Source organism: Athene noctua, chromosome 19 (assembly GCF_965140245.1).
Source record: "Athene noctua chromosome 19, bAthNoc1.hap1.1, whole genome shotgun sequence".
NCBI lineage: Eukaryota > Metazoa > Chordata > Aves > Strigiformes > Strigidae > Athene > Athene noctua.
Genome location: NC_134055.1, coordinates 7809768 through 7837274, shown reverse-complemented (window position 1 = coordinate 7837274; position 27507 = coordinate 7809768). Strand labels below are relative to the sequence as shown.

Here is a 27507-nt window from a genome sequence, read left to right as displayed (position 1 = left end):
CCCCACCCGGAGCCCACGGCAGGCACAGAGCCTCGGACCCCCGGGGATGTGGGGGTGCCGGGGGGTCACCCCGAACACCCTCACAAATGCAGCGCAAAAATGAGCTTTGGGGCTGGCAGATGGGAGAGAAAAATGCTGCTCTGCTGTCGTAGGGCATGGGGGTGCCCTCCCAGGACTTGGGGCGATATGGGGGGGGGGGGGTGTTTGGGGCGCCACCTCGATATTTGGGGAGCCCTCCGGGGATCTGGAGTGCCCTTGGGGGATTTGGGGCGCCCTCGCAGACACGCCACCCCAGCACGGGCAGCGGGGTCGGCGGGGATGGATGACCCCACACTCGGGGCGCCGCCCCCCGCACCCCGGGGGGAGCCCGGCTCGGTGCGCTGCCCCCCGCGGGGGCTGGGCGGGGGCCGGGGGGCGGCGGGGAGGGGGGAGCGGGACCCCCCGGCGGGCCCGGGCGGGGCCCTTTAAAGCGGCGGGCGGTGGGAGGGGCGGGAGGCGGCGTTGCCGGGCGGTGCGGGGGGCGGCCGGGCAGTGCTGGTCCGCCGGGAGCCGCGCCGGGAGCCCCGAGCGCCGGGCCGGGTGAGCGCATCCCTCCGGTACCGGATGGCGGCCGCGTTCGGCGGCGGGGGGGAAGGGAGGGGGGGGGAGGCGCCTTGTTTTCTCGGTTGTTCCCTCCCGCCTCCGTTTAGGAGCGGACCCCCCCGCGCTCGGGGGAGGGTCCCCGCTTGCAGCGGGAGCGCGGAGCTGCCCCCCCCCGCCGCCCCCCTCCCTCTCCCGCCGGCCCGGGGAGGGTCGCCCCTGCGGCGGGGGAGGGATACCCCAGGCCGCCCCCTCCCCTCGCCGCCGGGCTGGGGCTCCGAACGGGCGGGCCGGGGGCTGCCGCCGCCTTCCCCCCTCCACCCCCCCACCCCGGCTGGCCCCTTCCCCCCGCCCCGGTGAGCATCGCCGCTCCTGCGGCCGGCCCTGAGCCCCGGCGGGGGGGGGCGGTGCTGGGGCCGCCCCGGGGGCAGGCACGGGCTGGGGGCAGCTGCCGGCTCGGGGAGGTGGAACTCGCTGGGTCCCGGTGTTGCCCGGCTCGGGGGGATGCTCCGGTGAGGGCACGGACAGCGCGCAGGACCCCGCATGGATGCTTCTCTCTCTTTTTTTTTTTTTTTTTTTTTTTTTTCAAATCATTGTTGTTTGCTTGGGATTTGCATGAGGGTTGCAGGGTGCTTTGGGTGGTTTGCAAGGGCTTCCTCCTCCTGCCCGCCGGGTCCTGCCAGGGGCAGAGCAGCACCGGTCCCGCCTGGGCAGCCAGTGCCTCCAACTCCCGAGAGGGGCTCCAGGGACACCCCTGGGGCAACGGCAGCTCCCGAACTCCCTACAGCCCTGGTGAGGCTGCGTTGCATCACCTGAAGGCCTTTAGAAAGCCAGAGGGACTTTCTCCCCTGGCCCTTCTGCTTATTTCTAGTTTCTGCTGAAGTGGCTGGTCAGGCTGGAGTACAACAGGACAGTGGCTTAGGGGTGAGATGTGCCTGGGGAAGACTGCGCTTGTGCCAGGGCTTGACGGTGTAAAACTTTGCCTTCCAGGGCCCTCTGAGTTGGTCTGGTCCCTCCTTTCAGTGTAGAAATTCATCATTTGAAGTTATGCGCTCGGCCTGGAAGAACCGCACTGCTGGCACCTCGGGGACCCTGTGAACTGGAACAGGAGAGGAGGTAAAACTGCTCTGTCCGCACAGCACCCTGCCAAAACCCCTGGGAGGTCCTGCCACTGTTTCTTTGAGTGGGTTACTCAAAACTCCCCCTCCATGGGGATTTTTGGTTTGGTTTGTTGTTTTGGTGTAGTTGGGAACTGTCAGTGTTAGGTTAATGGTTGGACTGGATGATCTTCAAGGTCTTTTCCAACCTAGAGGATTCTGTGAATCTGTGAGAGGAGTGGAGAAGGACCATGGTTGCAACGCTGGGCATCCGGGCCTGTGCTTCTAAAGAGGGATTGTGCTCCTAAACCACCCAGGCTCCTCCAAAACACTCAGTGCTCCTACCCTGGGGCCCTTGGCCATCATGTTTGCACAGACACGTGGTGGTGTGCTGCCAGGAGATGTGCTTAGATGGGATAGTGAGCATTCTTGGACCTCTCCTCTTGCGTTCCTCACTGTTGCTTCACAGTGCCTCTCCGTTGCTGTAACGCTGCAGTGCAGCCCGGGGTGACTGTTGAATAACTTATTTCTTAAAAAGTTGCATAATTCTTGCAGAGGTGCTCCAGCCAGTTGACATGCATTTGAGGAGGGTGTAGGTTTGTCTGTCGGTGTCTGGTGTCTCACCCAATGCAAGGTGACCATTCCCCCTCTGCTGTCGAGTGGGACAAATCAGTCCTGGGGGGTGCAGGATGGAGCCTCCCCTGTCCCATTCTGGACAAGGCTTTGTGGTTAAAATCGCTGCCTTCCTTGACTGCAAGCCCCTCAGGGGTGCCGTGGTTGCTTGACTGCAGGGTTACCTCTTCTGGCTGCTCCTCCTGACCTCTTTCTGTCTGTCCCTTCTTCTCCTGGACTGGTGTGAGCCCCCCTCATGCACCCTCATGGCAGGGTGCTCTTGTCCTTCCTCCTTGGAGCTAAATGTCCCATCTCTTCAAGATGAGGATGTTGCTGGCTAATGCCCTTCCTCTTCCTCCTCTTCCTCTTCCCGAGGCAGACAGAGAAACCCAGTGATGGTTGCCTATCTGCTGGCCTTGCTGAATCAGGCTGTCTGGGATGCCCGGGGCAGGGCTGCCCTCCCTGCCCTTCTCCAGCCCAAAGGCCAGCAGGGCCACTCCCCTCCCCTCCTGGCACACCCGCGCGTTGGTGCCCTCACTTGCCCTTGGCCTGTTTCCCTGCCCGTGGATGCCAGCGAGGTGGTGGGATAAGAGTTGGAGACTTGTGCCTGGCTCAGCGCTCCGCTTCCCCGTGCGAGCGGAGAGCGGGGGCTGTCCGAGGGGAACTGGGGACCCTGCTGCTGCGGGGAGCCCCTGCTGTGCTCCCTGACTCCCAGCAATTACAGGTTTGAATCCCAGCTGGCTCCATCACTGCAGAGAGGAGGAGAGGTTATTCCTAAAGGGAAAATGGCATCCCAGGCCTGATTTTTTGTTAAAGGGAAAACCAGAAAGGCCTGGAGAATCCACTTGCTGCTGGGTCCAGGGTCTGGGCTTGGTGTGTGACTCGATGGATCCCTGCATCCATCAGTGCCCACAGATGCTTGTCATGCTTCAGGGGGGGTGACCTGGAAAGGGACCCGCTATGCATCCACTTCAGGGTCCCGTCGGGAAGACGAGAATAGGTTTGTGAGCAGATTTGTGCCCTGTTACACCGGGTCCTGGTGGCATTTGGCACACAAGACCCTGGGGCAGGAGAGGGATGGCACTGCAGTGGGGCAGTTCCCTGGCTGGGACAGCGGGAAAGAGGGTGGCAGAGAGGTCAGACACAGCCTGTAAATCCCTCCTGCGTGGTCGTGGCTGCCACGCTGGGTCTGAAGTGCTGCCTGCCCAGGAGCTCCCCTGCACAGCAAATGGAAAATGCCTATTTGAGGTTGAATCTCCAGCCAGGGGTGGCAGCCGTAACAGGGTGTTTTGGCATCATCTGGTTGAGGGGGGGGGTTTCAAAGCCCACTGGAATTTTTATGAGGTGTTTTGCTTAATACACCACTTAAGCAATTAGCAGTGATTGTAGCAGTCCTGGGTAAGGCGCTGGGTAGAATTGAATTTCCCAAGCTCAGATACCATTAGGCAGCAGTTTAATGCTGTTTGCAGGCGGGTATGAGACAGTGATGTGTATGGGGAATTAGATCTGCAAAGTAAAAAAAAAAAAAACATAATAAGAAAATTTTGTACAGACCTATGTAACTTTATCCCATGTTTATGTGCCATAATTGAAAAACAGTCTTGGGGGGTTCTCTGCGCTAAGGAAGGGGGATCCTCGGCGGTGAGCCAGGACGGGGGCACACAGTGATGGCTGTGCTGTACCACGTCTGGATGGGCTTTGCTGCCTGCGCCACTGACCCACGCAGCTCACTCCCCCAAAACACGTGAGGAGCCCCTAAATGGCATTGTGATCCACAGGGCAGGAGCGTTCTCTTTAAAAGAGTTTGTGCTTGTTTTGGGAACTGCAGTTGGGTTTATGTTGCGGGGCTTTTTCTTAAAATCCCCTGAGTTTCAGGTACGTTCAGGGTGGTGAGCGAGCAGGTAAATCTCCCGTTATTTGGCACGTCTGAGTCCAGGAAGGGCCTGTCCTGAGGTACCAGGTCAGTGGTTAATGTGTAACGTGTGTGTGTGACACCGTGCACCCTGCTCCCGCATGGCACCAGCAGCGGTCCAGCCTGGAGGTGGATGTGCAAATAGTTTTACAAGGGCGGGAAGCTGAGAGGAGGAGGAGGAGGAGGGTTTTGTTGTGGGCTGAGGGGCGGAAGGAAATCTAGGCTTAGCGAGGGAAATGTGAGATTGCTTGGTTGGGGACAGGGCTTCGACCACTCCTCTTGGGAGGCGCTGCTATTGTGGTGGTTAAAAATAGACTTTGGACTGGTTACTTCTCTGCGGGAAGCTCCCTGGTCGGAGACAGACAGGTGAGGTGGCACCCAGATGAGAATGAAGGACAGCGGCCTCTGACCTCCTTTACCAAATTTTTTTTTTTTTTTCCCCAAGAAATAGCCAGTTCTTCTGGGGCACTGAGGAGGTTGTCTCTGCTTTATTTCCAGACACAGCACGCTGCCTCCAAGCCCCAGGCTGCGTTCATGATGCCCAGCTGTAGCGATGCTTTGCACAGCATCACATTGCTGCAAACCAGGGACCCCCCCCTCCATGGGTGAGGTTGGGACCCCTCGGGTCCCACACCGGTGTTCCTGGATCAGCGGTGTGCTGAGTGGCTTGGGTGATGCTCCAGCTCCACGCGTGGGCTGGCAGTGCGGCTTCCTGCAAGCTGGATGGAATTACCCGGGGAAGAGATTATCTAAGATCCTGTGGATCTTGTCTATTAACTTGTCTTTATTTTCCAGCAGCTGTCAGCATGGGAGGTAAAATGTACACTGGGGGAGATTTTGAAGGGGAGGGAAAGAAACAACCCTGTGATATGAAGTTGGTCAAATTAGTGGGAAATGGAAAAAATCGTTTTTTGCTGGGGGACTGCCATGGGCCTGAGCTCTGCCTGGCTAATCTTGGCAGACTGGCTGTATGTGGGAAAGAAGAGTGTCTGTGTCCCCACTTCAGCACCAAGGGGCGCTGGCTGGGAGCGGGTCCCTGGAGCAGCGTGAGCAGTGCCACGGGCTGGGGGCTCAGTAAATCAGCGGCAGGGCTGGAGCTGCGCTGCTGCACGCAGGATGCAGCCTCCAAAGCCTGGTTTATCTGCAGGAGCGTTGGTTCCTCTGGGGTTGGCATCAGGGTGCAGAACTAGGGGACTGCATGCAGAGCTGTGAGGAGACCGTCATATGTGCAAGATGAGGGGGGAAAAGGGTCATTTCTCGCCCATTTTTGTCTTTTGAAGATGTCTCCCTTCAGTGTCTGTGCCCCAAAACCCTGCCCTGGAAAACAGCCATCCAACACTGCTGGGTTCTTTGGGGGCATCTGTTACGGGAGCTGCTCCAGCTAATGCTGCGGCTGGACAAACCCTTCATCAGGCAGCGGAAAAAGACCTGAGAAGCGTTTTCACTCTTCACAGATGTTTTCTAGGCTGCAGGTGACAGGAGGGCCCTGTAGTGTGTCTGGGCAGGGAGTCAAAGCATGCATTTAATGGGGGATTGGTTCAAGGAAGGTGGTTTGACCATTCAATTTGAGGCCAAAATGCTGTTCAATTAATATTTTAGTGGGATGGACAGTAAATGAGAGGAAGAAAGATTTTTTCCATTTCTATCTGATTCAGACAGCCAGTCTAAGATCTGTAGGGTATAAATAGTGCATGGAGCAATGAGGAGTGCAGAGAGCAGTCAGCTTATCCCACCCTGGGGTTGTGATGGGGATATAAGTGGGCCTGAAGGGATGTGTAACACATAAGGGCAGATAACTTTTGCTTTTTTCCCCCATGACTTTATTCTCTTCTGCAGCTCAGCCTCTGTGTGTGGTTGAAGTTCTGATGGGTCTTGAGGACTGGGACCCTTTCCAGCCCCTCAAGGTGGCAGAGGAAGCTCCTGGGAGGATGTTGTTTGGTCTTTGCATGCTTCAGGTGTATGCTGTGGAAGGGGGGAACATCAGCTCCGTGGCCAATGTGTCCCCCATCCCTCTGGGCTTGTGCAGTAAGAGCAAAGACGATGCACTTGCTTCCCTTCTGCCATCAGCTCTGAGCCCTGCATGCTGCTGGCTCTGCCCTGCTGTTCCCGAGGGCAGTCCCCATCCCGGTTTTAGCTATTTTCCCACCTGCCCGGGACAGGCAGTGCCTTGGGGCCACGCAGGCAGGCACCGAGCTCCCTTGTGAGCTGCCAGAGGGGCTGCCGCCTGCCAGGACCCGCCTGCCTGCCAGGAGTGTCACCTCGCAGCCTGCTGCCGGGGGGCCGCCGAGGTGTCGCCTTGCTCTGGGACCTGCTCGTGACTTGGGGATCTCCCTGGCCCAGCACGCTGAGGTCAGGCGCTTTTCTGGGGGAGCAGGTGCCTGGGTTTCCTCACGCCGTTCCCGCGGGATTGCCAGCCGGGGCTTTGGGTGGCGTTGGTCTTGCTGGACCGAGGCAGCCGGGACCAAGCTGGGGACTTCCTTGCCCGTGAGCCTGGGCTTCGCTGCAGGCTCTTCCCCCTCTTTCCCTGGTTTAGCCCTGGGAGCTCTCCCACACAGGTGGAGATGGAGGGATACGGATTTGCTTCTCACAACCTCTATCACACAGTATCTTTTACCGCTGAATTTCAGATCACTTTGGCTCAGCCTGGCTGCGCTGTGCGGGGTGGAAGGGGAACATCTCTTTATTAGGGTTGTTTCCTTAAATAAAGCCCTCGGAGCAAGTGCTGTGCTGGCCGTTTCAGATATCCCATGACCAGCATTGTGTGTTCGGGTTATTAACACCTCATTAGATGTTGGTTCCTCCCCACTTCTCCGGTTCAGCAAATCCCAGTGGGTTTGTCATCGCTCCCTGACTCCTACTTCACCAAAGACTTTTTTGTCATTGTCTCTTAGGCTTCTGCTGACCGTTTAAATTTCATTTCTTCTTGAGGTCAGTAGCTTACTTCAACTTTCAGATCTTTCGACTTGTGTGTGCCGACACACATCCCCAGTGCAGGGGATGCATCAGCACAGCTTATCAGGAGAGATTGTTGTAACATCGCTGCCAGCGCCTGGCTTTTGCCTGTGATTGCAACCTGGTTTTCCAGTTGGCCAATCCCTAGAAATCCTTTGTTTCTTCCTTCCTTTTTAAACCTTAACTCGTTTTCCCATGTGACAGCAACAGCAGGGCACAGCTCTGCCCTGGGAGGTGTTTGGGGGACTTGTGCAGGTGGGTTAGAAGCCTATCGCCAGCCCATCACCACTCTGTGGCTTCCCTTTGACAAACAAATCTCATTTTATATATTCATGTGTCTGTGCTCTCGTGTAACCCAGGCCAGGGACTCGAGGCTGTGGCCCCTGAGCCAGCTCTGGAGTCAGCAGGTAGCCCCTCCAAAGGGCTCAGGAGCACACTGCAACCCTCAGTAAGCTGGGCTGGAAGCGGATGGCCCTTGCTTTCCAAAAAGCAATCGCAGATTTGCTGCTTATTTTCATCTTGAGCTTATTTTCGTCTTTGCTTCCACCGCTCTGCCCGGGGATGCTGTCTGTGGCATGATAAGTTATTTCAAGAAGTGGGGCAGTGCTGTTGGTATGGAGGGGAGTGGAGGCACCGAGATTAAAGGTAAATCTACACAGATAATTGGGAGCCTGCTTTCTGCAGAAATCAGGTGAATGTGTACGTGCTGGGGTGGGTGCTGGGGCAGCGATGGCTCTGTGGTCCTGGGGGGCTGTCCCCAGCCACCCTACCAGCTCCCAGTCTCCACTGTGGGGTCCCAGCCAGGGGCTCACAGACCTGTTCTGGGGCAGGGGGGGCTGGAGATGCAACACAGGGTTAGCAATCCCCCCTGCTCCCTCAGACCTGCCAGATGTCTCTCCTCTAGGCTTCATTTTTATAAATTGGCCTTTTAAAGTCTGTCATCCCCGTGCAGATGAAAGGAAGATGCTGTGATGCCTCTGCGTGCGTGTCTCTGAGCCTGGAGCCTGGATGTGGTGCTTGGGTGGCGAGGCTTTTTGTTTGGGGCTTTATCTTTTTCAAAGTGCCTTTTTTTTTTTTTCCTTCTTTTTTTCCCTTATCTGTTCGATTCCATTGCCTCTCAGCTTGCCATCCCTCCGTTTCAGGCAGGCAGGCCCTGCTCAGTAGCACTGGTGTCTCCTGGAGAGATTGATGGGGAGAAGCATTCTCCCCCAGTCTGTGTGGGGAGACACCCCAGGGCTAAACCCCCAGGGCAAAGCTGAGCTCATCCCTTCTGGCATATGCAATTTAACCCATCACTGTGGAGCTTTCTCTTCCCTCCCCCCTCGAAGCCCATTACTGCTCTTTTCTTTTTGCATCCTTTCCCTCTCCCTTGCTCTCACCATGACCACTTGGATCAGCAGGTAATCATCTCCCCTTTCTTCCCTGAGCCCAAATACTCTCGGCCCGTGGCTTTGGTGCCAGGGCAGCTCCGGGGGTGGTGGCAGGGAGCTGGGGGTGTGAATTTTAAAGCCGAAGGGCAGTAGTCGCTGCTGCAAGCGGAGTCTTTAAATTCTCTGCTTGGTGATGGATGGATAAGTAGGAATTGCATTTGCTGGGCGGGTAACAAATAGCTTTGCATTTTCTGTTGCTTTCCCACTGTCTCCTGGGGAAATTCAGACACTGCTCCTAAACTGCAGGGATGTTTTGGTTTTTTTTTTTCCCCAGCTGGCATGGATCCCTGTGAGCAGGACTGCTCAGGTCTCAGGGAAAGCCCTGCGATGCTGGGGAGAGCCTCGACAGGGATTTCTGCAGGGGCCAAAGCTCTGCTGGGGCTGGTGCCAGTGCTGTGGGATGTGGGGGACCAGTGTGGGTCTCCAAAGGCCATGTGTGTACCCTCTCCTTACTGCCTCTCTGGCACAGCTGGAGCACTGAGCAGCATCCCTGTCTCGAAAGGTGGGAGGATGCCACATGTGGGGGGCAGAGATGTTGCTGAGGGGAAAGCTGCATAGTCCTTACAAGATAGCAGAGAATCCAAGCTCCCCTGGTTCTGGCTCTCAAGCAACTCGAGGTTTTCTCTTTCCATCGAGCACTTTTGTTGCCTGTGTGAGTTTCTCCCTGTTTGAGGGGGGTTAAGAGCCACTTTCAGGGATGGAGGTACTCACAGAGAGCTCAGATGATTTGTGCTGGTGGGTCAGACAGTATCTCGTCTCCATAGGGATGTGCTGGGCAAATGGGAACCAGCACTGGATCACAGCCTTCGGGGCTTGGTCCCACCTGGGGTCTGGTGACCGACATGGTTGGGGTCTGGAGGACAAGGAGCGGGTTATCCCAGTCCCCAGTGCCTGCCCCAATCCCACGACTTGTGCAGTTCATCCGAGCAGTAATTAATTATTGGCCATGTAAGCTGCTGGCGGGTTACTGCGCGTGATTTATTAGCAGGAGTAATCCCTCGCCAGCAAAAGAGCTGCTCTGTGAATGGAGAACAGCAAAATCCAGGGGAACTGTCCTGTTCTTCCAGAAGTCTGGCTCCCCAGGCATGGTCCCTGGCTGTCGAGTGCCAGGCAGGGGCCTGGAGCATGGCAGCCACTGACACCTCTGGGCTCTGTATTTGAGCCAGCTGAGGTGGATTAGCCAAACTGCTGCCCTCGGGGGGGAAGGAGGGGTGTCTGGACACACAGACTGTGTGGCTGGGGACATGGGCCCAGTTGCTCACTGGGCACAGCTCACCGTCACCAGCAGGCACGAGCAGACTCAGCACTGGGAGATGATTTTTGCGATGCGGTGGCTGCTGGGGTCCCCCCAGGAGGTGGTTCAAGCTGCCCAGAGCTAGGTACGGGTTTGGGAAGAGCAGCATTAGCACAAAGCCAAGGATGCACATGTGGCTTCTGGGGGATTTTTCCCCCTGTACCCTACTTGTTGGCTGCTGCTGAGGACTGTCCTGGGGTTATCAGTCATGCCACAGCGTCTGATGGTCATCACAGAGGGCGAGGGGCAGGGGCTGATGGAGATGTGATGGGACAGGGAGGGCTCAGCCATGGCTGGGGGACACGAGAGCAGCACCTGCCCCAGGTGAGGTGTTAGCGGCCGAGCAGGGTCTGGGCTATAAAGCACAGGAACGAGCAGCTCTGGCAGAGCATGCTGGGCTCGTCTTTGCTAACCAAAGAAGCAAGATCCATGTCTCTTCAAAAACAATAACAAATTTGATGTGGCAAAGGATCAGGGCAGAAATAGGGATGGAGAAGGAGAGGGACCTCTCTTCCGGGATGCCCGGTACTCCCTCACCCCGTGGGAGAGCTGCTGCTGTACCCAGGTAAAACACACAGGCAAGAGAAATCCTGGTGGTGAATCCCCCTGGGCTCCTCCGGTCAGGGACTCCTTAGCAGTTTTATGAGAAATCAATAATGCTTTTGCATGGTCATAATCGTAAAATAAGTACAATTTATGGCTGCTGCTGGGGCCAAGACTTGCCGGTGTACAAGGTGGAGGGGGAACAGCACAAAAACACTTTCCCACGGTGTTTCCCTTTGCACCGGGGCTGCAAACCTGCTCTTACATCGTGGTGGGGGGAGACCCAGACCCCAGTATGGGGGGGCGGGGGTGGACACGGCCACACGGGGTGGGTTGACCATGCCTGCACTCACGCTGTCCCCTTGCCCCCACAGCCTGCCGGCAGGTGGAATGGGGCAGCCATGAACGGCGATGCCCTGTGCCAGGAGCCCTCCTCCCCGCTCCCTGACTGGAGGGAGTTCTGCGAGCTGCATGCCCAGGCAGCCGCTGTTGACTTCGCCCAGAAGTTCTGCCAGTTCCTGAAGGAAAACCCCCACTACGACACCCCCGGGGCAGAGGCCTCCTTCTCCCACCATTTTGCCGCCAACTTCTTGGACATCTTCAGCCTGGAGGTCAGCCGGGTGTTTGTGTCTGACTCCCCCACCAAGTACAACATTGTGCCCTTCGTGGGGCTGCAGAACTGCCACGTTCCCTACGGGCGTGAGGTCAACCCACGGAAGGAGGAGACATCCACTGAGTCCCTGGATAGCATGGACACCCCGTTGGGTGCCGGGCGGTACCTGAGTCCGGCACAGCAGGTGCAGGCACGCAAGGTGTCCTCCTATGGCCAGTCTCGCAGCTCAGAGGATGTCTCCATCCATGCTGCCACCAAGCCCAAGTTCAAGAAAGGCTTCTCCTTGAGGAACATGAGCTTGTGTGTGGTGGACGGCATGAAGGAGATGTGGCATCGCAAGTCCTCTCCGGAGCCAGGTGCTGAGGCTGCCCCGGGCAGCCGGAGAGCCGAGAGGGAGCCGTGGCCCTCCGGGGGCAAGGAGCCTGGTGATCCACGGGAGAAATGGACTCACAAGCTGCGACTGTCCAAGGTGCCCTCCTCCAAGGTGGAGCTGGTAGACATCCAGAGAGAGGGGACGCTCCGCTACATGGTGGCCGATGACACGAACTGTGTGGGGAGCTCACAGTGGCAGAAGTGCCGCCTCCTGCTCCGGAAGGCGGTGAAGGTGGAAGGAGAGAGGTTCCTCCTCGAGTTTTATGTCCCTCCAAAGGTAAGTCCTGGCTCTTTTCCACTGTTGTTTTTCTGAGCAATTCAAGCAGCAGTTGGGCTTTGCTTGAGGTTTTTGTTATTTCCGCTGATGAGCTGGGATGAAATCCAGCTGTGGTCCAGAGCAGAGTTCAGTGGTGGGTGTCTGAGATGGGAACAGAGGGGATGGTGTGGTTGAAACCCAACCTGCAAAGCCCCAGTTGCTGCTCTTCCCTGGGGCATAGCCCCTCCTTCCCCACAGCCCTTGGGACATATGCTGAAGCCTCTGCCTGGTCCTTCAGCCCCCAAATATCATCAGTCTTGGTGGAAAACCTCACTCCCCCATCAAGATGTGGGGTGTCCAGGCTATCCAGATGTATTTTGCTCTTCTCCCATGTTGCAGAGATGTGTCAGACTGGTGGCTCACGCAGCAGCAGTATGGCTGGGATTGCTGCCTGGGCTTTGTGCTTTAGATCTCAGAGGGTCACTTGTCTACTTTCTGAAATCAGTTTTTTTTCCTTTTAAAAATAATAATTCATTTGGAGTAATTTTGCATCTGCAAGGCCACCTCCAATGCAGCTGTTTGATGCTGGGGACAGAAGACACCGCTGCTGCCCTCCAGGGCTGGAGCACCACCACCATGGGTGGGCTTTGCAGCTCTCCTCCCAGACAGCCCCAACTACTTACCCTCTTGGGCAGGGGAACACTGAATTACTCATAATACCACTTTTCCTTGCCTGTGTCTTTTCTTCTTCTGTAATTTCAATGAAAGCTTCAAAATCAGGAGCCGGTTTTCACTGCGGTGTGTCCTTGGCACGTCCTCCTTCCCCTTCTCACACGCACCCCTCCCTGCACGCAATACAAGGAAATGTCGTCCCTCTTTTCCTGGGGGAAAGGCTGAGTCATGGAGCCATTTTCTCAAGAAATGTAGATTATGAGACCTTCAGACCGCCTTCACTCCTGGGCTGAGCGAAGGGATGCCTTGTGCTGCCAGACCCTCGCCTGTGCTAACTCTGTGATTGTGCCTCATCTGTGCTGTGTGCTCTCCTCTCTGAAGAGCACAGGGCAAATAATAAGCTATTCTCTGGGGCTTTACTAGCTGTATGTGCTGGTAATGAAATCTCAGGTTATTTAAATACCCAGGGAAGAAAAATCTCATTTACTTCATCTTCTCCAGGTCTTTCCTGCTTATGTTTCAGTCCTTGGTAGCAAAGCTGGGCCAACACGAGCCCTCACGCTGGGCATGCGCTGGGGGCTGCTGCTCCATCAGTCTCGGTGTGTGCTGAACCCCTGGTAATCCTCAGTTTGGTGGAGGCATGGATCCATACATTATACAAGGGGCAGCAGGATAGTTCATACTTTTCAACAGCATTTTCTATTTTTCTGAGGCCAAAATGAACCTTGGCACTGTTGGTGTTAGTCTGTGCCTCTTCCCTAACAGTCACATCTTCCCTGATAAAATATAAAACATGAATTTAAACTCCAGTGTGTCTCTATGGAGAGCAGCTCAGCACCAGTATGGATGGGGTGTATCGCTGGTAGCTGGCTCAGGGGGCTTCCTCAGCCCAGGGACTGCATAAGCCCCAGCTGGGAGGAAACCACCGTGTCCGTGGCACGACGCACGGAGGATGCGGTGAACTCGGTAGGTGCAGGCTGCATGGACCAGCGATGGCACATCAGCTGCACCAAAGGGGCAATAAACTCAGGTTAAAATGGAACAACTGCTGCTCTTAAAATATTTAAGAGAGTGCTCATAGAGGGATTTTTTTTTTTTAGTGTATCTTGATTTGCCTCTAAAAATCAATTTTGAAATTATTTGATGGCAACTTTTATGAACATTGTCTGCTCTTCTGTTATAATCACACCCTGCTTTGGTTTACATCTTTCTCCCCTCATCCCATCTTGCTTTCCATCTGGCAAATGATTCAGCTGTAAAAGTGGCACCAGTCTGGCACAGCTGGAGGAAAATGGCTTTTTGCTTCAGCAGCCCACAGCTTTGTTTTGCGTAGGCCCTATAAAAACTGTGGTCCTGTCTTTAAATGTTTACAGGGAAGAGCCCTTCTGGAGAAGACCCTTCTCTGGCTCACTGGTGAATTAACACCCTATTTTCTTTCTTTTCGAAGCAGCTGCCTCCTCCTTTCTGATCTGTGCAAACACAGAGACGGAAAAATTCCCCAGGGCAGGGCTGAGCCTTGCAGGGCCAAGATGCTGTGTCAGGGCAGCGCTGGGGGCACCGGGGCTGGCAGAAATGAAACGTCCCAGAGGGGAAAAAGCAGTTCCTGTTCTGTCTTGGATTTCCCCCCCCCCCAAAAATGGGAACTGAACCCATTGTTGGTAACCTGCAGCCCAGCACTCACTGCCGGCCTCATCCCACCCTGTGCACCCAAGGCACGAGGCGCAGGTTTCGGTGATTAAATTGCGTCTCTGCTTCCTGCAGCCACGATGCTCCAAATCCCAGAGCCCTGGAGGGGACCAGCCCCCAGGAGCAGCTCCACGCACTCCTTTGGGGGGATTTGTTATAATTAAAGCAAATATCTGGAGAATTTGTTGCTCAGCAGAGACTTTGAGTGGGAGGCACCGGGTCCTGCCCCATATTGAGGCTTCAGCAAGTGCTGGAGGCCCCAGGGGAAATTCATTTTTCTTTATTTTAATGTAATTAAAATTCCCTCCATGGCTAAGGCTGCTGCGTTGTAGCTTCTCGGTTGAAATGCTGCTCCTGTGCTGGATAAACAGGGTGTTCTCCTGGGCTCATTTCTGCATAGGAACCGTCCCCCATCAGATAGCACAATTCTCTTGTGGTGAATCTCCATCGGGAGAGGGTTTAAAAAGGAGATAAATAAGTGGTCTTGGCAGAGCTGGCCTGCGCTGGAGCAAGGAAGAGGTTTGGCAGTTAAATGCACTAACCTCCCTATCTTCCACCGGGCCTCCTCTTGGTTTAATTAAAAGAGCTTGGAGTTATCAGGCACATGAGGGAAATCAATGCTTTTTTCCCACCCCCCCACCCCCCCCCCGTAATAACTGTGCAGGCTGAGCTGTGATCTTGCCTCTCTGAGAGCCCCACTGCATTGTCCCCTGGGAGACTTTGGTTCAATTGAGTGACTTTTTTTTTATTGATTGATTTCTTTTAATATTTTTTTGTTTGTTTGTTTCTCTTTTCCCAGGCTTCCAAACCCAAGGTGAGTATCCCGCTGTCGGCCATCATCGAGGTCCGCACCACCATGCCACTGGAGATGCCCGACAAAGACAACACCTTCGTCCTAAAGGTGAGAGCAGGGCGGCAGCAGCGCGTATCCCAACGGGAATCCCATCTGTACCCACATCCAGCCCCTGCTGCAGAGATGCTTAGTCCCCAAGGGGATTGTTGCCTCTGTTTTTGGAGCTGAGATGCCAACTGCCTCCCTTCCCTGTATTGTGCTTCCCCCCCCGCCCGCCCCTCAACCTTCCCAAAATGATGCAGCCTCTACCTGATGACCAGGTATTTTGGGATTGAGCTGTTTGCCTGGCTCTTACCATGGGGTTTCCCTTCTCCGTGTCACCAGGAGACAGGTTAAATTAGTGTTCAGAGACAACCTGCAAGGGGAAATGCTCTTTGCTGTGTCTGCCTGTGGTTTTGTGACTGCTGCTGCCCTGAATCTGTGGCACGTGGTGGCCATTTCATGGACACCAGGAGATGGGAATGGCTGCGTGGGGCCTCCAAGGCTCTGGGCATCAACCACCCCACACAAGTCTGGGAGCACAAGCAGAGAGTGAAAGTCTCTTTCCAGAAAGAGTTTTCCATATCATACAATTAATTAGGTTAATGATTCCTCCTGCTCTGCCAAAAGGCAGCAGCATGTCACAGCAGATCAGGGCTGAATTTCACAGGGTCCCAGCTCAGGGGGCATTGTGCCACTGTGATGATGGACATGTTGTTGGAGGTGGCATTTCTCTGCAGTTAATGAGGCTGTGCCTCATGCTAGTGGATTTATGCTCTCCATCAGGGCTGCTGGACCTGCCTGGCTGGGAGGTAGCATGTGTATGTGGGGGGACACCAGCATTTTGAGGATTTCTGTGTCCTACCTCTGCTAAAAAAACACCTCTCTCCCTGATGCTTCTCCCTAAAAGCATGTGGCAAAGGCAGAGCAGAGAGGCCAGGCTTTCCAGCTGAATGAACCTGCTTAAAAGCTTAGAAAACTCTGAGAGGAAGTTAAAAATTGAGCCTGGCTTCATGAAAGCCCCGCACCTGGTATCCCGCCTGGCCCTGGCACACATTCCTGTGGGAAATCACTCTCCAGTAAGCCCAGCTCCTTGTAAAGGTCCCACACCTCCTGGCAGCCTCCTTCAGGGCATCCTCCCTGCCCCAGGGGCATCATGCTGTTCAGCCTCAACCTCACCTGCGGTCAGTGTCCACCAGGGACATGGAGGCTGATTCAGCTGTTGTCTTCTGTGCCTCAAAGACCAATCCCATGCATCTTCTCCTCTCCGGGCTGACCGGCCCAAGGTTGTCCTCTCTTTGTTGCGGCCTCTGGAGAGAAAATACCCCAAAACATACATGGTGCCATGGCCAGGAGCAGATGGGAAGGATTGCTTCTCCTTTGATCGCTTCTCCTTTCTTCTTCCTCTTTATCCAGCCCAAGTTGATCCAGTTGTTTTCTACATACCAATGATGAAGTTGACTCATATGCAGCTTGTGGGCTGATGTAACCCCTCAGTGCTTTTTGCAGAACCGCTCTGGAGTCACAGTTCCCCAGCCCAGATGATCGGTGTGAGCCCAACGCTCGCCCATGTCCTTGAGGTGGGGGCTGTCTTGGGCTTTTTCTTCCACTGAGCATTTCTCAGCTTTGACAAGTTCATTTGAATTCTCGCCTCATCCTCCAACACACTTGCAACATGGTGTCATCTGTGAATTGATTAGGCATCCTCACTTTGCTTTTGTCCTAATCATGACTGAAGAGCAGCACACACGGAGTCCTTGATGTGAAGGAGCTTCTGAGCATATCGCTCAGCTTTGATCGTTAGCCATCGATAACCCATTAACCATCAATAACTGCTCTTGGAATATGGCTCATCAGCTACTTCTGATCGTGTTTTCTAGATCCCCTTACAAGTCTCATCTCAACCATGTCTTGCTACCTTGCTTGCTGGAGTGTCACATCAGTGTCCGAAGTGTGGCCAACGCCAAGGATGTGACACTGTTTCTCCCTGTCCCTGGGGTTGTCCTGAGCACGAGCAGATGGGTTTGACAGGGTTTGGTCCTGGCAGATCCCTGCTGGGAGGATTCAGGTCCGGGGTGCTTCCTTGGGTGCCTGTGGAAGGTTGGTTCCTCTGGCTACTGGAGAAGGGCTCTGGGATTGCCCTCTTCCCATCTCCTGAAGACAGACGTGCTCTCTACTTCCACCACTAACAGCTCTGTGTCTGCTTCAGCCATTTCTTTAATTACCCTGGGGAATGCTCCAAATCCAGTCGGTCTGAAAATGCCTGATTTATCAAGTACCCTCCTGCTCCTGCCCCATTCTGGCCAGGGCCCTTACCCTGCCATGGGGTTAATTAATTGCAATCGATCTTTTGAGCAAGCTGAGGCAGCGAACGCGGCACTGAGCCCATCTGCTCGCTCCCCATCTCCTGCTGCCCCTTTCCTGCCATTCCAGCCAGCCTTTGCCCTCCTCTCACGGGTGTTGGCACAAGATGCTTTTCCCCTATTCCTGTCATTCTTTATTATTTGTAGCTCATTTTCTGCCCTGGCCCTTCTTGCTGGGACATCTTCCTGCTGCTTTTTTGTGTTCCCCCTTTGCTGGCTGGACTCACAGAGGGGGTGAGGCACACCTTGATGCTGGGGCACAGATTAGAGGGGTAAGAAAGGGGAGCTGGGTGCCATGGTTTCCCAGCAGTCTTCCCGTGTATGGGGCTGATGTGGAGCCCAATCTCAATCTTCACATGCAACGTGCTGCACTTTGGCAGGTTACAATGGGTGGAAAAGCCCTTGCCTTGTTTGGGGAGGCCACACTGGAATAGTTTCTGCCAAATTGCCTAAGAATTAGCCTGTGGCATGTCCCCACCACCCATCAGACACCAAGTACATGCATTTTTTTCCATTTCACAAGCAGGCACTTGCAAAATACCCAAGGCCTGCACGTGCTTCACTTGCTGTTATGCTCTGCGTGAGAGAGCAGCCCAGTCTCCCACACTGGCTTCATGTATTGCCTGCAGAAAGCCAGAGAGGCTCCTTTGGTTAAACAAAATGGGGTGGGGGAGATCTTTGCTGCTTCCCTTCACCTCTGCTCGGGGCAGGATCCATGTACAGCCTCAGGCTGCAGCAGGGAAGCAGGTTGCTGCTCGGCCCCAGCCCAGGCGCTGGGCACCACTCCCTGCATGCCCTGCTTATTTTCAGGACAGTGATTCAGTTGTTTGTGATTAATTTAATTTGCTAGGAGGTTGTCTCAGCAGGCAATGCGATACCCTCCCGGAGTCAGGGCTGCTTCATCAGCTCGGGAACGGGATGTGCGAGGGGTCCGTGAGGGATGCGGGGAAGCCTGCCAGAGGCACGCAGCATCGCGTGGCGTGGCTTCTGAGACCCCCTGCTCTGCTGCTGAGGTGGGACTTCTGGGTCCTCCCCAGCCCTGGAAAGGCTCACCTCCTTTGGGCTTGCAATTTTGGAGGCTCTTTTGCATCCTGATTTTTATTTATTTTTTTTTTCCTGTTCACGTGGGTTTCTCTCCCACGGTGTTGCAATCAGAAGCCTCATGGAGCAGCAGGCAGAAAGCCTAACAGAAGAGAGGTTTTAAACTCCTGGGTTTTGGGGCAGAGAGCAGCATGGCTTCTGCTCAACCTGTGCAGAGCTAGTTATTGGGGGACACTGAGGCACCCCAGAAGTGAGGGATGTTGTCTGTGCTGGAGTGTGGTGCCATGCACCCCTGATGCCACTGGCCAGATGTGGCTTTGCCATGGAGGCTGTAAAAACCTTGTGATGTGTTTGCTGATAATGGTGGGGTGGGGTTTTTCCTCTGAGCCCTGGCTTTTGTCAGGGGTCACCCTTGGGACACACCAAAGCATCTCTGTGGGTCACCCCTCGGCATCCCTTTGCTGGGATGAGGTGGGGCACTTACCCTCTCCCATTTAACCAAAGTGCTGTGTAATAGCAGCAGGTGAATGTGGGGGTCCAGCTGGGTTACGGGGTGTGCTTTGCCTCAGGGTGGGTGGCAGGACCCTGGTGCAGCCTGACACTATCCCACATTGCTTTCAGGTGGAGAACGGGGCCGAGTACATCCTGGAGACCATCGACTCCCTGCAGAAGCACTCCTGGGTGGCAGATATTCAGGACTGCATCGACCCTGGGTAAGGCTCGCCGGAGGAAGGTGCTGTGCAGGGACCAGGCTCACCACCGCTGTGATGCCCTCGCCACCGAGAATGTGTTATTACCTCAGTGCAATTTTTGCTACTCAGGTTATTACAAAAAGTCCCTGACTCATGCCAGCAGAGGTCTGGAGGCAAAGTTAGCAGGCTGTGTGTGTCAGAGGTGCAGCCTCGCAGAGCACTGCCTACTTACTTGCTTACCCTCTCCTGCTCCATGTTGCCTCACCAGGCAGAGGCAGGTGACCCAGGAACACAGCCCTCAGTGTGGGAAGCTCCTAACACCCACCCTCTGAAGCTTTTATACTACATTTGAGCTATTTTCTATGCTTTTTTTCCAGTCCAGCATCCATGGTATATTTCAGATTCTGCTGGCTAGATAGACTTATGTTTCTATCATGGTGGTATTAATGCTGTCACTGGAGTCACAACAACTCTGCCAAAACATCTGCTTTTTCATCGGCCCATTTATTGGGTTACATTGTAGGGAGATTCATGTACGCGCTGCTGCCATTCAGCTGGCTCAGACAGGCCCAGTCCCGGGGAGGCAGCATCAGCCCAGGCACTCCCCAGGCTCCAGAAAAGTGCTGGTACTGCTCTTGGCACAGTTTTGGCAAAACAAGGTGCTTAAGCTTGGAACAGGGGCTTAGAGAGGCTCCAGCTGCCTCCGGGCTGCCTTTGCCCCCTTCTGCTGGAGAGAGGCAGTTTGGGCACTGCAGGGTCAGTCACCATGGAGGCTGCATCTCATGGGGAGGATGCACTAGTGCACTCCAGGTCTGTGCTTCTTCAGCTCCTTTTACGTTTTTTTTAAATATATAATTCAAGAAGTGATGTTGAGACTGGGCTGCTGCTGGAAGAGAGGCTTGGAAATGGCCCTTTTTTCCCCACTGCCTGTTTCAGGGCTGGTTTTCCAGCCGGAGCCAACTGCTGTGGCCATGCTCGCCTCAAGCCATTGCAGAAGCTGCCAGCAGCCCCACGCCAGCCCCTCGCTCTGCTGCCGGCAGCCTCCCAGCCTTTTATGTTTGCTTAGCACCCAGTGCAGTCCCGCTTTGGCCTCCGGACGTGACTGTAAAGCAAATAATAATGAACTCCAGAGCAAATAATAATGAGCTGTTTAATACACCGACACACATGCTTGGTGCCAAGAATGAATTTTCAATCAGCTCCTGATGCTTTTGCCAAGGGCTGTGCGCTGGAGCTGCTGCGTGAGCATCCGTTGACGGCTTTTCTGCAAAGCGCTGTTGGTTTTGGTTTCCTTCCTTCCTTCTTGTTTTTAACTGGCTGCAGCTGAATGACTCCCAATGGCTGATTCACTTACTGGCCACTAAATAATTCAGCAGCTCCCTCGTGAGCCGTTACCACTAACGCAGCCGCTTCCTCGCTGCCTGTGCCCACGTGGCCACCATTAAGCAAGAGTGGCCGAGTGCTGCAGGCAGCTCTGGCAGTGCCAGGCTCTTGCCGGTGGCCAGGATAAAAATAGGCTGTGGAGCAAGTGGGGGGCTTGTGCAAGAAGGGTGCTGAAGTGCATGGGCAGAGGTTGGGCAGCAGGGATGCTCTCTGCGGGGACTACGCTGCTGCAGGGCCCCCCTTGCTCTGTTCCTGCTCGCTGTCTTGCTCTGGGCTTCCTGGTTTGTTTTTTTTGGTCTTTTAGGGATGTAATTCCTGTGGGTTGGTAATTCCCTTTGTGGAGGGTGAAAGGGAAAGCACCCTTGAGTGGAGGTGGGGGTGGGAGTGTGTGTGTGCGTGTGTGTGTGCAAAGCAAAGTGCTACAAGTCGAGGTAATAGATTTCCATCCAAACCAACAAGGTTGCAGCAAAATACTGCAGCTAGGACCGACCAGCATGACCCACGCAGTGAGGGCTTTCAAGCGTTTAATCCCTCCCACGCCAGTTTCTCACCCTGAAAAAGCCATGTTGTTTTGCCAGCCGCTCTGCCCCTCAGTGCTGTGGGTGCATCTGTTGTGGCAGTCCCTCTGGGAGGGAGTGAGGAGCATTGGCGTGTGGTGCCAGATCACAGCTGGAATTTCGTTTGGTCGAGTCCCCGTCGCATGCCTGTGAGCGGAGGTGCCACGCATGCGTGTCCCTGCAGCGTGGCAGCCGGCGTGTGACCGTCTGCTCTGTGCTCTTCCCCCAGGGACAGCGGGGATGACATCGAGCTGGCGTCCTGTGCGCAGGGAGCCTGTCTGCCGGGCAGGGTGTCCTCCTGCAGCTGCGAGTTCCTGGCTGATGGTAAGGACCTATGTCTGTGCAAAACACCTGCCAGGGAGGGTGGGAGTCTCTGGGTGCCAGTTCTGGTTTGGAGGGGGCCAGATCCTGCCAGTAATAAAGTTAAGGAGCCTGAAGCAGGTGCTATGGGAATGGATCTTCCTCTGTCCATCGCTGTCCCCTTCCTCATGCTTGCCTCCACCCTGGGGAGGTGACCCACCCCTGCTGAACACATCGATGTGGCCCCTGTACACCCTGGTATGTGCAGAAAATCAAGTCCCTGGCTGCAGGCACTGGATTCTCTGGGTCCCAGCGAGCAGGCTCCATCCGTACAGCCCCACTTCATCTCTATGCCCAACCAAGACGCATGTGTGCCTCCCATCCTGGTGATGCCAGGGGAAGGAGACCCAGCACAGGCTGAAAGAAAGCCTGCCAAGCCATGGCCAGAGCCATAACCTAGCCCTGAGATGTCTCCAGGAGCCAGGAGCATTCCAGTGCAGTTGCTTTCAGAGCAGGACAGTCCCCAGCCTTGTCCAGCGATGGTGGGTAATGCTGAGCCACAAGCCCATCCCTCTACAAACTCCCTTCCAGATGTGCCCAGGCCACCAGACAGATGTGCCCTACCCAGCGCTCACAACACCACCATGGCCACTGCTGTCCCTGTGCCCCACAGCCGGGGCAGGGACTCCTTGGGGGAGCTCCTCACCCACGTCCCACTGGAGAGCTTCCTGCAGACACTGGAGTCCTCCCCCACCGCAGGTGGGCATCTCGCAGGTACCGGGGTGCAGGATGGGGCCCCAGTGCCTCAGTCTTGGGGGTGCATGGAGGAGGAGGGGGTGGGAGAGGGTAATGTCTGGGTGCTCCCTAAAAACCTGTGATCCCTGTGGCCAGGAGAGGACAGCGAGGCGGAGGCAGAGATCAACCTCTCCGACTTTCCCTGGTTCCATGGGACTCTCTCGCGGATCAAGGCGGCTCAGCTGGTGCTTTTTGGGGGTGCCCGGAGCCACGGCTTGTTTGTCATTCGGCAGAGCGAAACACGGCCAGGGGAATATGTGCTGACCTTCAACTTCCAGGGGAAAGCGAAGGTGGGTGTCCTCTGCTTCTCCCTGAACATTAGTGCCAGCTCTGCCTGTCACCCTGGGCTCCTTCCCACCCCACTGGGGCTCCGCATGCAAGCGGGTGCCATGTGGTGACCCCAAACATGGCAGCTTATCCTTCAGGACGACCTTTGTCCCCCAAGAGCCCTCTGCACCCCGCCCAGCCCCTTCAGCACTTTCCTAGCTGGATCAGTGCCTGCCACATGGGCATAAAGTTAAATTCCCCACAGGAGCCCAGTGTAGCCTGGCACATCATCCCCTGCCCTCTTCTTGTCCACTCTGTGTCCTGAAGTACACAGATGCAAAAATAACCCACATGTAGTTCTCTGCTAGATCGCTTTTCTACCAGAGCACACACGCTGTGAGAGGTCAAGATTTAACTGCCTGGTCTTGTCACCTGTCCTGCAAGAAGTAGTTCAGGTGGGCTGTGGCTTCCCCAGGCTGTCTGTGTCACCAGGATTGGAGCTGCAGCCCCCTCAGCTGCACCCAGCTGCCCTTCTCTGGCTGTTTCTGTACCGTGTTCATCACCAGGAGAGGACAAACTTCTCCTGGGGCTGCAGTGAGTGGGGTTTTTCAGGAAACATCCTGGCAGGATAAAAATAACATACATTAGGAGCAAAGCTCCCGTGGTTGATGGAAGTGGCTCCTTTTGCTGATTGCAAGGATGAATCTCACTCTTGCAATCCCCGGCTCATCCCCTGGCCTGATGTGCTTGCAGCACCTCCGCCTGTCGCTGAACGAGAGCGGGCAGTGCCACGTCCAGCACCTCTGGTTCCAGACCATCTTCGACATGCTGCGCCACTTCCACACGCACCCCATCCCCCTCGAGTCGGGCGGTGCGGCCGACATCACCCTCCGCAGCTACGTCGTGGCCCAGAGCCCGCTGCCCGGTAGGTGCCAGGGCTGGGCAAGGGGCCCAGCTGCCTGTGGAGGGTTGGACTGGTTGTTGGGCTGGGATCTTGTGTGGACCTAAAAGGGACTGATCCCTGGGATTCCCCCACCGACCCCCTCCCTAAAGCTGCGCCCGTGACGGTGTGCGTGGCTCTGGAGATGCACCAAGGTGGGCCTTATCCCATTGAAGGTGGGCGGGGAGGACCATGCAGGACTGTGCCAGGGTGACCCGTGTGTCCCTGGATGTGGTGTCTGTCCCCTGGCTCGGGCAGAAGAGAGGTCTGCAGGGCTTGGAGCAGTCTGCTATGGTGGGAGAGGGGGGCAAGGTGGGTGGGGGAAGGACAGGGTCAAGGATGGAGAGGGCAAACAAGGGAAAGAGTGAGCATGGGATGGTGTCAGTGAAGGGGGGGTGGGGGGCGAGCCCCCAGGCAGCATTGGAGGGGTCAAGCTCCTGTCTCCCTTGCAGACGCCGGCCCCCCGCCAGCCCTTGTGTCCCAGCCTCCAGGCTGCCGGGTCGACCTGCCACCTCTGCACTACTTCTGCAGCACAGCACCCACCGGCCCGCTGGCCCCACTGCCCGCCGAGGGGGTGGCCGTGGCCCCCAGTGTCACTGTCCCTGCACCCTATCACCGCCTGGAGGGTGCCCTGGGCCCCCGGAGCCGCAGTGACAGCGCTGAGCGCCGGCCGGAGCCCCCTGCCGCCAGTGCCGAGGACTACCACGAGGCTGACGGTGCCCGGAGCCGGACCCGGGCGGTGGAAAACCAATACTCCTTCTACTGAGCCCCCCGTGTCTGGGGGCTGGATGGTGGGGGGATGCAGGGCACCCATGCCCCTCACCACTGCACCAGCCTCGCCACCTCCTCCTGCCACCACCAGCAACCCAGCTGGGATGTCCTTCTGCTCCCTGCCACTTTCAGGAGCCATGTCAGTGGCAGGTGATGTCCTGGCTGGACCCGGCGCCAGCCCCGAGGTTGGGGCAGTGCTGGGGGTTTGGGAGGCTGGAAGCGTCAGTGCCATTTTGGAGCTTGCAGCCTCTTCTCTTTCCCTCCGGACCAAGAGCTCTCCCGGGGCCAAGCCACGCTCCCTGTATCTCCTCCCAGGGATGCCCATCGTGGGATGGCAGCCCAAAGCCATGATGGGCTCCATCCTTCAGCCAAAGCACCTCAGCACGTCCCCTCTGGGGTGAGAGCCCAGCACAGCCAACAGCTCTTCTGGCACCATTGCCCTGCAGACCAGCTGCCAAGGGGCTCTGGGGTTTTGGGATGACTGAAAATGGCAGATCCCCATGCAGAGGCTTTTCTTGCACACACAGATCTGTGCACCCAAGAGGGAACCACTGCAGAGGCATGAGGGTTTATCTAGGCTGGCTTTCAGGCTCCCTCTGGGGCACACATTTCCCAAAAGGTTTTTTTCCAAAGTTTAATGAATTGCATTCAAGGAAGGTTTTTCCTGCTGTCTGGCCGTTTCTGTTCCTTTGTCCTTTCTCTCCTTGCTGTACCTACAGAGAGTCTGTGGATAAACCCTTTCTTCCTCTCTCTCTTCCTTGCTTTTTCAAAACCTAAGCTTTCTGCGAGGGCATCAGCTCAGCCTTCTGCCTTCTCTCTATTGCAGCCAGGCAGTATTTTCCATTGCTCAAGGCAAACATTGAAAAATAGGACAATGCCTCTGCTTTGCATCAGTTGTTACTCATTCGGGATGTCTTGGGGCAGGAGCAGGGGGTGGGGGGGGGTGTCAGAGAGAGGCCAGGGGCTGTGTCTGGAGGTGAGGGGCAGCCTCACCCTGCAGGTGCTTGGCTGGGCTTCTGGGAATGAAAACACTACACATCTTCAGTAGATACTATTGAGGGTTATTTTTTTCCTGAGAAAAATAGAAATGCCCAGGAAGAGCAAAAGGAATGGGGCTGCCACCAGGTGGGTGAACAGCCAGCCGGTGCAGAGGGGCTGGCCCAGGCTGACTGCAGCGATAGGCAGGATTTCCCTCACCTATGGCTGAAATCTCTCCCCAGCAAAGGTAAAACCCTGCCAGCAATGGTTGTAGCAGCACTGCTGCTGGGAAGGACCAGGAACTGCAGTGGTCACTGCTTCTTGGTGGCTTTCTGATAGACCAGTGCAGCCACATGCATCTGCTGCAGAAAAAGGAGGTTCCCTGTCAGAGGTGAGCCCTGGGAGAGAGTGTAGAGCAGAAACCTGCTGTGGCCAGGTATGCACAATTTTGTCGATGCTTTTCTACAGATCACTGAAGCCCTTAGGGTGGTTTTACAGGCCAGGCTGTTTACCAGGATTGTGTGCCTCCTGTGGGGTGGGAGACCCTCTGAAAGGGCAGCTTTGCTTGCAGACAGTGCTTGCACATCCCTCTTTGTTTGCCTCACACAGCTTTTTCTTCCCCATCACCAGGACTCCTGGCTCCTCCTGTGGCTGCCAGGCCTGGGTGACAGTCTAGCAGGACCTTAGTGAGGTGGCTTTGAAGTGTCTGGATAGGTCTCCAGGTAGAGCAGGCCCCATCCTGCTAGATGTTACCACTTATTGCAAAGAGACGTATGAGCTAAGCCACAATCTAGCTCAAAACCTCTTGAATTTGCCTGGAGTTTTGGGTCGGGTCAAATTTTTTTTTAGGTGCCTTCTTTCCTAAGCTAGCAAAGCATGTTTCCAGCCCTGGAGTTGTTTGTCCCTCCCACCTGAAGAGGGCAGGGAGGGTGTCTCCAAGGCGCTTTGCCTCTTCCCGCAATGTGAAAGCTGCCTTTCTGGCCCATGAGTGTGTGAGAACAAGAGCTGGTAGATCTCATTCCTGCAGCAAATGCCATCTTCTCCCCAAACACATGGCCCTTCAAACAGCAGCAGGAGCAGTTTGCTCTGGTGGGGGTATTTCTCCTTCCTCAGCACAGCTAAAATCCAGCTCGGAGGAGTTCATGCAGCCAGGAGAGGCCAGATAGTCTTGCTGGCTGGGTTTGACATGGACCTGCTTCCTTCACGCACACAGTGAACGAGGGGGGACCTCCAGATGTGGCACAGACATTGTCATTCTTGTTCCTCACTGAGGTCCCAACAGGCCGGGTGGTTGTGATGGGAGCACTGCCTTATAGACCTTCAGATGTCAACTGGTGTTTCACCTTCTGTGTCACGGGATAGGAAAAGGAGGGGGAAGCAATGATCTGCAAGCAAAAATGTTAATTTGTAAATAGGGAAGAGTCTGGAAGAGTTTACTGTTCTGTAGAATAAATTAATTTTATTTAAAAAAAAAATACTTGTTAAACAAATGGAGAACTCGTGTTCCAGTTTTAAAATAAAATCACTTGCAAAAAGGACAGCGCATGAGCTTGGGGCTTTGCTGGATTTGCTACATAAAAAAAAAAAAAAAAGAAAAAATAGAGGGAGGATGCTCTCCTGCTGCATGTGTGTAGACCTTCTTGCTATCTTGAGGCAGTTGGGGCTGGGCTCAGACTGCCTCTGCCCAGTGGAGTGCGCTGAGGGGTTTATTTCTCACTATGGAGCAGAGGGAGGTGGAGGACAGAACCAGGCTGCACAGGGCAGGGTTTCCTCTCCTCCCAGTCTGTTATTTTCTTTGTCTGGTTTGTCACTGGTGCAAGTCAGAATGACTCCACCCCTGAAGCAGTGCAAGGAATAGTGAGTTAGCAGCCCTGGGGTGTGAAGATGGACCTCCCTTGCCAAAGGCCTGTGCTACCATCTCCTAGCAGCCAAGTTCTCTGTAGCGTGTCGTTCCCACCTCCCATGCCGTCGTCTCGCCTGGGAAGCAGTGCCTCACGCTCTGCCATTGTATGTCTTTCTAGCGTGCTCTCTTCTGCTGAGGATCCCCCGGGAAAACTGGTACGTTGTCCCAGACTGCGCTGTCACAGCTAAGCAGCGTGACAGACACGGCTTCCAGACGCAGCTAACACATGGATTTTGGGGGGGTGGAGGGAGCAGCTCGGCTCTGTAATCAGGCCACAGTTGTGCCATGATCCATTCCCAACAACATTCCCTCCCCAAAAGTCTCCAGAGCCTGTTCACTGGTCCTGGAGAGCTCTTTCATCAGGAGCTGGGCAGCTGGGGAGGCGACAGCCCCTCTGCACCAGCTCCAACTTCGCTGCCCGCAAGGCAGGCACCGAGGGCTGTGCCTGTGGGACAGCTGCTCCTCCTGCCTCACCATAAGCTGTTCACACCTCAGCTTATTAGCAAATTGACTAATTACAGCATTAGTTTTGCTGGAAAACATGCTTTCCATTCTTTTCATAGGGTTCCTCAGAGGGCAGGGGCGGGATGCAACGGCTTTACATCAAACACTGAGATCTAGTGGTGAGCTAAGAGGAAGCAGCCTCAGCGTGTGAGCTGGGCTGGAT

At 55.5% G+C, this 27507-nt stretch overlaps 1 protein-coding gene across 5 annotated transcripts; it reads left to right on the top strand.

Annotated features, from left to right (window-relative positions):
• Positions 1-514: 514 nt before the first annotated feature.
• On the top strand, positions 515-26714 carry SH2B2 (SH2B adaptor protein 2). Of its 5 annotated transcripts, none has more exons than XM_074922909.1 (10): positions 515-579; positions 1570-1695; positions 10794-11681; positions 14818-14919; positions 18876-18967; positions 21116-21210; positions 21778-21960; positions 22078-22271; positions 23002-23173; positions 23641-26714. In XM_074922909.1, the coding sequence occupies exons 3-10, from the start codon at positions 10821-10823 to the stop codon at positions 23952-23954; spliced, it is 2013 nt and encodes a 670-aa protein (XP_074779010.1). In that variant the 5' UTR covers positions 515-579; positions 1570-1695; positions 10794-10820; the 3' UTR covers positions 23955-26714. The 5 variants fall into 5 exon arrangements, with proteins under 5 accessions (XP_074779010.1, XP_074779014.1, XP_074779013.1 ...); XM_074922913.1 differs by having other exon boundaries at positions 21778-21945; positions 23641-26713; XM_074922912.1 differs by having other exon boundaries at positions 575-596.
• The last annotated feature ends 793 nt before the right edge of the window (positions 26715-27507 follow it).